The 10,971-nt window shown below is 36.4% G+C and overlaps 1 protein-coding gene across 1 annotated transcript; it reads left to right on the top strand.

The window, feature by feature from the left end:
* The first annotated feature begins 1,459 nt into the window (after positions 1 to 1,459).
* LOC137188690 (uncharacterized) lies at positions 1,460 to 10,023 on the top strand. Its single transcript, XM_067598314.1, has 4 exons — positions 1,460 to 1,512; positions 1,673 to 1,999; positions 2,133 to 2,495; positions 9,628 to 10,023. The coding sequence occupies exons 1-4, from the start codon at positions 1,470 to 1,472 to the stop codon at positions 10,002 to 10,004; spliced, it is 1,110 nt and encodes a 369-aa protein (XP_067454415.1). The 5' UTR covers positions 1,460 to 1,469; the 3' UTR covers positions 10,005 to 10,023.
* The last annotated feature ends 948 nt before the right edge of the window (positions 10,024 to 10,971 follow it).

Raw genomic sequence — 10,971 nt, 5'->3', positions numbered from 1 at the left:
TGAAGAGCTGTGCACCTACACACAGAGTGTAAAATTTTTCTTTGGTCTTTAATTGTATTAACACAAATTTTATGTCTGAAAACTGATCGTTGTCTCAATCTGAAATTACTGCTGCAATAAAAATTCTTAAAGTAAATGGCTAAAATGCTTTTCATGTGTAATACTAACTGTGTTTAGAGTCTGAAACACATTCACTATTGCAACATGAAAATAAGTAAACTTGTTTCCTATTAAAACATGTACCAGATCAAGTGCTAATGTTAAAATATAGAAGTCATGGTTTCATATTTAAGTCAAATTAATCAATTCATACTATTCTTACATTTCAGTTTAATACATTTTAATAGTTTATGGACCTGCAGACATCCTCCCTGCTTCATAACTCTAAAAGAGTTTTCCATTTTAGCCTCTTGAGCTAATTGTTTTTGTTTTTGGCCCACAAATTCTTTGGCAAACAGAATGAATAGTGAAGTGGAAGTGAGGAACTTGGTCGCCTCAGATCTGAGCAGCCATCTCTGCAGGTTTAGAAATGGCCCACTCAGACTTCATGTCCTCAAATGTTCCCACAACGGAAAAAAACTCAATGTCAGGCCAACATCTTTCAGTCAGACATTCCTGTTTGACCGTCATGTCACAGTTAGACTCATCGTGTCTGGGTCAGATGAATCCATCCATCACTACGTCTTCCTTCCTGCTGAGAACAGCCTGAACAAAGCTCTGCCTCCCACTCGTAGCCTCATCAAGCACATCCCCACCTTTAATCTACGCAACCACAGAGGCTGTAGTCCTTCCAGCCTACTCGTGCCATAACAAACCTCCCATCTGCTTTATGTCTATTTTGGCCTCAAAGTATAAGGCTGATGAAATATTGCCTAGCCTAAATGTTCAACCCCAGTCATCTATTGCTCTATTCCTCCTTTCTGTCAGTAAACTGAAGCTTCACTTTAGTAATGTCAAAATTTTCTGATTTATTTTACACTGTAGTCCACACGATAAGCTATACAATTCTCCATGCTAACTTTAGAAAATTCAGTTTCCCATATGAAATCATCATCTTGGTCATGATGTATAGCTTTTCCTAATTGTCATGCTGACAATGCAAAAGTTGCCTTTTAGTTGTTTGGGTTTACCTACACGCAGAGTGAGGACAGAAGCTGGACATGCTGACCAATGATGAAAAGCGCTACAAGATGAGAGCATTAATAGAAGAGTTCCCAAAATTCATAAAATCAAAAATCTTTGAGATTATCATTAAAATGATTGAGTGAATGGTGAAGAATGAGAGGTGAAATATGCTTCACAAAGAACAGGATAAGATCAATGTGACAGGAAGTGCACTTTGAATCTTGATTCTGTGTTAACCAATCAAATGCATTTCTCAGTGTGACATTCAGTATCGTGGCCACGTTACATCACGTCCTTTACTCAGTGAAATACCAGAAAGGTTCCTAACAAGAGACAATGTGAAGATGATCGTGTTATGGGTAACACTGCTTGTTCTTCATCAAGGATGTAAGTACCATCTGATTCTGTGCATTCTGTATACAATTAAGAATTTGCATTTCGACAAGATGTTTGAAGGTTCATATATCATCTTTATGCATAATACATTTTGTACATCATACAATAATTGTTATTTACAATGTGTATTCTATATTTTCATTTCATTCAGATACGCTGGTTCCAGTGATCACAGTTCAACTTGGTGAACCTGCAAACTTGACATGTGCTTTGCGTAATTATGATCTCAGCAGAATAAGTCTCTATTGGTACAAACAAACTGCTGGTGATACTCTGAAATTAATTGTGAAACTGTATGGATCTGCAACACCTCAGTATGAACCAGAGTTTTCTCCCTCAAGATTGAACGTACATACTGACGAGAATTTTAGTAACCTGACCATTTTGACGACAACCGAAGAAGACGAGGGAATGTACCATTGTGCATTCGTGGAGTGGATTGATTATGAATGGAGCGGGACATATTTGTTTGTAAAAGGTAATAATGTGATCTGTTTTACTTTAACTTTAAAGTGTCTCTAAATTTCTCAATTTCATTACAAAATTCAAATGTATATTTTCAAAATGTGTATGTGGATCTCAAAATTTTGACGTAGTTTTGCATCGCATAGGAAACAGTGAAAGAACATCAAACTATACTGTTGTTCAGTGGCCGACAGTGTCTGATCCAGTCCGTCCAGGAGACTCTGTGACTCTCCAGTGTTCAATCCTCTCTGACTACAAGAACAAGACGTGTCCAGGAGTACACAGTGTTTACTGGTTCAGAGCCAGATCAGATGCATCTCATCCAGACTTCATCTACACTGATGGAAGTCGTGATGAATGTAGAAAGAAAACTGGCATTCACTCGTCTCCAAAGAGCTGTGTCTACAGCTTCTCTAAAAACATCAGCTCCTCTGATGATGGGACTTATTACTGTGCTGTGGCCACATGTGGAGAGATATTATTTGGAAATGGAACTAAACTGGAACTTGGTATGATTTAGTGGTCAATAATGAAAGTATTACTCAAATTATGTTGATAACATCATGATTGATAAGTCTCTTTAAGAGACATTGATACATCTTTCTTTTTGTGTGTGTTTGATTTCTAGTGCAAACAACACAGTCACTATTCATTGAAATAGTGATATTAATAGTCTGCTTGGCCATTTCTGTTGTTGCAAATGTCGTCTTCATCTGCAACCGAAGTCTAAGAGTACGTGAACAATATAAAGGTAAGTGTTGTAACAAACTAAATGCTTCTTTTAGATTGAAAACATGTTCTGATGTATGACATATTCATTTATTTATACATTTTATGTTCAAGTTTGGACAAACCTTTACAGTATACGTTCTTGGGTAAAATCATGTCATATTGTATATTATTAATGAACTTTTGAACAATAGCAGCAACATGCATTCAAAAGACAAACATTTAAGTCTCCATAGAGGTTGTTTTTCCTTTGTGTGCCTCATTAAATTCTCTGATCATATTTTATCTGAATAATCAAAGAAAATGTCCACATTTACGATTTTTATTTTATGACATTATACTCTTACTAAAAAGTCAGATTAAGTTCCTTTATCTATCAAATACTTATTTTTATGATTTAATTCATTTGTAGGAATGGAAAGCACTATTTCAGAAGCTCGACATGACAACTTGCGTCAACCAGTACATGATATTGTGAGTGAAAAAACAAAATTTAATGTATTGTTGTTCCATTAAAGACACCGTATATATATCACTTTATATATATAACCATTTTATTTGCTGCACAGACTGAAGTTGATGACAGAATGAACTACGCTGCACTGAATTTCTCAGAAAGAAAAGCAACGAGAGGAAGAAAGAAGAAAGAGTTTTCAGAGGACAGTGTGTACTCTACGGTTGAGTATCGTCTGAATTTTATCAATTCTGATTCCGTTTCTGCTTAACGATTCCCAATTTACTTGTACTCTCAAGTTAAATGATGATACTGTTGATAATATTGAGCACTTGCATCTGTTTGTGATTGTTTTGTTGTATTTTTTTTTATCTTGGCTAAATATTAAATATTAACCTTTACTCAAAAAAATGATTTTATTGTTGACACAATTAGGACTATCATAGTCTAGAACATATTATTGTTGCCTTTCTTACATATCATCTTTATCATCTTTATCATATCAATGTTATCTTTGGTCTTTAATTGTGTTAACACAAAATTTTGTATTTGAAAACTAATCGTTGTGTTACCGTGAAATTACTGCTGCAATAAAAATTCTTAAAGTAAATGGCTCAAATGCTTTCCATGTGTAATATTAACTGTGTTTTGAGTCTGAAACACATTCACTATTGCAACATGAAAATAAATAAACTTGTTTCCTATTAAAACATGTACCAGATCAAGTGCTAATGTTAAAATTAAGAAGTCATGGTTTCATATTTAAGTCAAATTAATCAATTAATACTACTTTCACATTTCAGTTTAAGACATTTTAATACTGTTTATGGACCTGCAGACATCCTCCCTGCTTAATAACTCTAAAAGAGTTTTCCATTTTAGCCTCTTTAGCTAATTGTTTTTGGCCCACAAATTCTTTGGCAAACAGAATGAATAGTGAAGTGGAAGTGAGGAACTTGGTCGCCTCAGATCTGAGCAGCCATCTCTGCAGGTTTAGAAATGGCCCACTCAGACTTCATGTCCTCAAATGTTCCCACAACAGATAAAAAAACTCAATGTCAGGCCAACATCTTTCAGTCAGACATTCCTGTTTGACTGTCATGGCACAGTTAGACTCATCGTGTCTGGATCAGATGAATCCGTCCGTCACTACGTCTTCCTTCCTGCTGATAACAGCCTGAACAAAGCTCTGCCTCCCACTCGTAGCCTCATCAAGCAGATCCCCACCTTTAGTCTACGCAACCACAGAGGCTGTAGTCCTTCCAGCCTACTTGTGCAATAACAAACCTCCCATCTGCTTTATGTCTATTTTGGCCTCAAAGTATAAGGCTGATGAAATATTGTCTAACCCAAATGTTCAATCCCAGTCATCTATTGCTCTATTCCTCCTTTCTGTCAGTAAGCTGAAGTCTCACTTTAGTAATGTAAAAATTTTCTGATTTATTTCACACTGTAGTCCACACGATAAGCTATACAATTCTCCATGCTAACTTTAGAAAATTCAGTTTCCCATATGAAATCATCATCTTGGTCATGATGTATAGTTTTTCCTAATTGTCATTGCTGACAATGCAAAAGTGGCCTTTTAGTTGTTTGGGTTTACCCAAATTTTAATCAGTTGCTTAGTTTTTCTGACCTGCTGTTCAGGTCCACCAGTAGTTCTCCTCCTTTGATGTGAATAGCCTTGACAAAGTCTCAAGATATGAAAATCTAACAGGTCTATTACATTGTGGGACCCTAACAACCCCATAACCTGGACTTTCCCATAACCTGGACTTTTAAGAACCTGTAAGGACATGGTTCCTGATAATGCCTTGTGTTTTCCTCTGTACTTTCTATGGAGCCCCCGAAGAGTGTTTTTCTTACATTATTCAGAATTTGAGTGAAATTGACATTGTGCTCCAAAACACCTAAATAGCACTTTTCACATTGAAAAAAAATTCCCTGATTGACTATAAAGTTGTTCAACAAAACAAGTTTTTTCACTGGGCGTTTTTCTTTTTTTACTATATATGATAGTCTCACACAAATGTAAGGCATGGTGGTGACTTTACACTGCACCAGAAAGAAAGAGTAGGTTCCCCTGAATCATATGATGTATAATACTTGATACTCACTGAAAGAATAAGCTCAGAGTTGGAAAAAAAAATATGTCCAGGCGCTTCTTTGTCTGTGTAGGTTTTAGAGGGTTAATGGATGTAGAAATGCCCCCTGCAAGTCAAAAGCCCAGGACTCAACCAGCTCTGAACGCTTCTGGAGTTGAGTTGTTATCAAAATCAGCTAAATATTCAGCCATGACTTTGAAAATCTTTTAGATAACACTAAGCTCTGCTTTCTGTACTCCAACACAACAAATTCTTCCCAGCACTCCTCTCTCCAACTCCATCATGACTGAATCAACTTTAGTTAATTTCGACAACAACTCAACTGTTGCAAGACTTCAGAACAAGACTTCTCCTTGAGTGAGACTTGGTTTGACACAATAACAAACAGACTGGATCAAGCAAACAGTAAATAAAGACGTTTTATTTCTCTGTGTGGCCCTTTCCATAATGTTGTCACACTTATAATAACAATCTGAGCCTGTCAGTAACAAAAACAAGCACTTTTAGTGGACGTACATTCACGGGCCGCTATTGCCCTGTCGGATCACATTACAGCCCATTTCAAGGCTGCCGGCTGCAGTGCTCTCAGTCAATACTGGAAACAAGCTATGAACACAACATTGACATATCATCACATTTTAAAGTTACTACAATGAACTTTCATTTTGTGTTGATTTTAGCGGCCCCTGTAGACAAAAGTGGTAGTGTTTTCTTGGAATGAAGACTGCATTTCCCATGAGCACCATCTCCTTGTGTCATAGCATGTTAGCACGTGTATTTGTCTTGGATGCGAGTGAAAGAAAGATGCTACTTATTTTTAACACTATTTTTCATTCTTAAACACTTCTGTTTACAGGATGCATAGCAATGAGGTAATGTATCTATTTGTGGCTATGTAAGATCAATAATTGTAATATGAAGATGGTGAAACAAAGTAAACTTTGTTTTAGTACCATTCATACACCTAGGTTACACGTAAGGTTGCATTGCATTGCAACCTTCCCAAAGGGTTGTGTGGAGGTGTTGGCGTGTTTATTTGTGCTTTATAATGTTACCCCTGTGAAACAATGAGAAAATAACGTTTTATTTCTCAGATTCAATCCATTGTTCTCACTACACCGCCAAACGCTCTCTTCATTCACTCTCTAGCTTGCTCAACCACCGCTGCTCTCTCTCTCTGTTTGTGCTTTCAGCTCAATCACACTCTCTCTCTTTTTCTCTCGTCTTTTTTAAAATGAGTCGAGCAATTGACAATAAGTCTAACTTTACTTTTAACATTATCAAATGAAGAGAAATTTCCTCCCCATGTCCCAGTAAGGTCTTTGTACTCCCTCATGCTACAATGCTACATGTCATGTAAGCATAGGCTTTTCTGGTCTGCGTGCCGTAAAGCATTTCATCTGATTTTGCAAGGAATCTAACCTGGTGGCAGACATTTAGAATAACTATATAAAAATAGCCATCTTCTCACTGTAGGTCATATAGAAGCATCAGAGGCATCATGAGACTGTTTCATAACCAGTTAAAAGTTCCTGTAGTAACTTTAAGTTGATATGGTGAACTTGTTAGCTAGCTGCTTATTTACACATCCAGCAGTTACGAAGCAACATTATCATTCATCTGGAATCATGTTTTTGGACACCTGGTGAATGTAAGTCCAATATTGACTATCTTTTAGCTCTGTTTTTCATCTCAACCAACTCCTGAGGGAAACATCTTGCTCTTTTGCAGCTAAATGCCCAACTATGATCGCCAGCTAGTTGCTAACTGTATCTGTTTGTCATTTGGTGCTGAGCAGGTAGTACACAGTGGGTATTTAGTGCTTTTTTTTTGGCGCTATGAGAACAGTGAAAGCGAACCAAAAGTTGCAAATCAGACAGCTAAACAATGACCTAAAACTTGTTCTGAAGCCCCATAAAGCCAAGGTTCACAAAAGGTTCATCAGTACGAGTGATGCCTCTCACATAACACATTGGTTTTTGACACAGTATCGATTATAGCCTCTTTAATGTTGATCTTTACTAATGATACTTTATTTCATCATACATGCGGGACAACGTAACTAGTTTAACATTTTACTTGTGTGAATCCAGTTTTCTTGTTTCTGTACCAGTTCGTCTTGACAGTAGGTTCAGTCAGACACTTGTTTATGCTATCTTGTCTTTTTCTGATCTGTAATCAATATCATTAGGGCCCGAGCATGAAAGTGCCTCGTTACTTTTAGCATTTTTGAGGTGCTAGGGTTGCTCAAAAACTCACGAAACTTTGCACATGCATCAGAAGTGGCATAACTTGATATCTGATATAGGTCTTGGGTCTGGGTGTGGCAAAATGGCTTGAGGACACCCCCACCTTTAAATTTGACATACATGTCCGAAATTTGGTACGCAGATGTACCATCTCCAGACTTTAAAAAAAGCCTCTTGGAGCCATAACCTAAGTCCAACAGGAAGTCAGACATTTGAATTTACTCAGCAATTTTTTTGCAAAGTGAAGCCATTTACAGGGGTTGTACTTTAATGAACTCATCTGAGAGAATTCACCTGAACGACTTCAAATTTGGTAGGTGACATCTAAAGAACTTTGTGACGCTAAATTGCAAAGCTTTTGAATTTTCATGGAAAATTTTTGGTGTGGCGTGCCAGTCAATTTTGCCCAAAATATGAAACAGGAAGTTGTTGTAACTCCACTTTACATTGTCCAATCTGCCACAAAATCCTCATGCTTGATAAGAGTCCAGACCTGAACACATCTACATGTCAATATTGAATCATAGTCATAGCACCACCTACTGACAACAGTAAGTCAACCTTATGTGACAAACATCATCCATTTTACATGAAATTTACATGGTGTGGTCTCCACATGATATACAACAACATGACATATAATTAGTGGGTGTTCTCTAGCACTACATAGTGGACACAGAAACTGATAGTTATCTCTTACATACAATGTCCAATATTCATGAAAATGTATATCCATGACAGTTGCCCTCTGGTAAATATATTGGTGCATTAATATTTCACTTATGTAGTATTGTCTACAGGCAACAGGAAGTGAAGCCTAAGTGACACATAGTTCCTCAACTGTATACACAATTTACAATATGTCATCTCCAGCGCCAAATACTGCACACAGGAAATAATATTTTACCCATTCACAAAGTGTCCAAGTGCGAGGACCCGTTCATCGCTGCTTGCAGCTTTAATTGAATTTTCTTTCTGATACTGTTTTTTCACAGTTTGTTCCAGTAAAATCCTCACAGGCCACTCCTGTCTTCAACCACTGTTGGAAGTGTGTTTAGCTCGCTGCAGAGCTGTGCACCTACACGTAGAGTGAGGGCAGAAGCTGGACATGCCGACCAAAGATGAAAAGCACTACAAGATGAGAGCAGTAATAGAAGAGTTCCCAAAATTCATAAAATCAAAACTCTTTGAGATTATAATTAAGATGACTGAGTAAATGGTGAAGAATGAGAGGTGAAATATGCTTCACAAAGAACAGGATAAGATCAATATGACAGGAAGTTTGTCTTTGAATGTAGATTCTGTGATAACCAATCAAATGCATTTCTCAGAGTGACATTCAGTGTCGTGGCCACGTCACATCACCTCCTTTACTCAGTGAAATACCAGAAAGGTTCCTAACAAGAGACAATGTGAAGATGATCGTGTTATGGGTAACACTGCTTGTTCTTCATCAAGGATGTAAGTACCATCTAATTCTGTGCATTCTCTATGCAATTAAGAATTTGCATTTTGACAAGATGTTTGTAGGTTCATATATCAGCTTTTTGCATAATACATTTTCTACATCATACAATAATTGTTATTTACAATGTGTATTCTATATTTTCATTTCATTCAGATTCACTGATTCCAGTGATCACAGTTCAACCTGGTGAACCTGCAACCTTGAGATGTACTTTGCATAATTATGATTTAAACACTAAAAGACTCTACTGGTACAAGCAGAGTGCCGGTGATACTCTGAAATTAATTGTGAAACTGTATGGATCTACAACACCTCAGTATGAACCAGAGTTTTCTCCCTCAAGATTGAACGTACATACTGAAAAGAATTTTAGTAACCTGACCATTTTGAGGACAACCCAAGAAGACGAGGGAATGTACCATTGTGCAATCACGGACTGGATTAATACTACATGGAATGGGACATATTTGTTAGTTAAAGGTAATAATGTGATCTATTTTACTTTAACTATTAAGTGTCGCTAAATTTCCCAATTTCATTACAAAATTTGAATTTATGTTTGAGATATACTTCAATACCAGTTTTCAAAATGTGTATGAAGGTCTCTAATTGTTAACATAGTTTTGCATTGCATAGGATACACTGAAAGGACATCAGACTATACTGTTGTTCAGTGGCCGACAGTATCTGATCCAGTCCGTCCAGGAGACTCTGTGACTCTCCAGTGTTCAGTCCTCTCTGAATACAAGAACAAGACGTGTCCAGGAGTACACAGTGTTTACTGGTTCAGAGCCGGATCAGATGCATCTCATCCAGACCTCATCTACACTGACAGAAGTAGCCGTGATGAATGTAGAAAGAAAACTGGCATTCACTCATCTCCAAGGAGCTGTGTCTACAGCTTCTCTAAAAACATCATCTCCTCTGATGATGGGACTTATTACTGTGCTGTGGCCACATGTGGAGAGATATTATTTGGAAATGGAACTAAACTGGAACTTGGTATGATTTAGTGTTCAATAATGAAAGTAATACTCAAATTATGTTGATAACATCATGATTGATAAGTCTTTCCTGTTGGTTTGTTTTCTAGTGCAAACACATTCACTATTTATTGGAATAGTGATATTAATAGTCTGCTTGGCCATTTCTGTTGTTGCAAATGTCGTCTTCATCTGCAACCGAAGTGTAAGAGTACGTGAACAATATAAAGGTAAGTGTTGTACAAACTAAATGCTTCTGTTAGATTGAAAACATGTTCTGATGTATTACATATTAATTTATTTATACATTTTATGGACATGTTTGGACAAACCTTTACAGTATATGTTCTTGGGTAAAATCATGTCATATTGTATATTATTATTGAACTTTTGAACAACAGCAGCAACATGCATTCAAAAGACAAACATTTAAATCTTCATAGAGGTTGTTTTTCCTTTATGTAAAAAATTAAATTCTCTGACTATATTTTATATGAATAATCAAAGAAAATGTCCACTTTTACGATTTTTATTTTATGACATTATACTCTCACTAAAAAGTCAGATTAAGTTCCTTTATCTATCAAATACTTATTTTTATGATTTAATTAATTTGTAGGAATGGAAAGCACTATTTCAGAAGCTCGACATGGCAACTTGCGTCAACCAGTACATGATATTGTGAGTGAAAAAACAAAATTTAATGTATTGTGTAATGTATTGTCCATTAAAGACACCGTATATATATCACTTTATATATATAACCATTTTATTTGCTGCACAGACTGAAGTTGATGACAGAATGAACTACGCTGCACTGAATTTCTCAGAAAGAAAAGCAACAAGAGGAAGAAAGAAGAAAGAGTTTTCAGAGGATTGTGTGTACTCTCAAGTTAAATGATGACACTGTTGATAATATTGAGCATTTCCATCTGTTTGTGATTGTTTTGTTGTATTTTTTTATCTCGGCTAAATATTAAATATTAACCTTTACTCA

The sequence above is a fragment of the Thunnus thynnus genome, chromosome 9 (assembly GCF_963924715.1).
Source record: "Thunnus thynnus chromosome 9, fThuThy2.1, whole genome shotgun sequence".
Taxonomy (NCBI): Eukaryota; Metazoa; Chordata; class Actinopteri; order Scombriformes; family Scombridae; genus Thunnus; species Thunnus thynnus.
This window is presented reverse-complemented; position numbering and strand designations above follow the sequence as displayed.

Coding starts and splice junctions, on each gene's coding strand:
- LOC137188690 (XM_067598314.1), top strand. CDS start 1,470: ATGATCGTGTTATGGGTAACACTGCTTGTTCTTCATCAAGGAT. Junction 1,513..1,672: donor GCTTGTTCTTCATCAAGGAT/GTAAGTACCATC, acceptor CATTTCATTCAG/ATACGCTGGTTCCAGTGATC. Junction 2,000..2,132: donor GACATATTTGTTTGTAAAAG/GTAATAATGTGA, acceptor TGCATCGCATAG/GAAACAGTGAAAGAACATCA.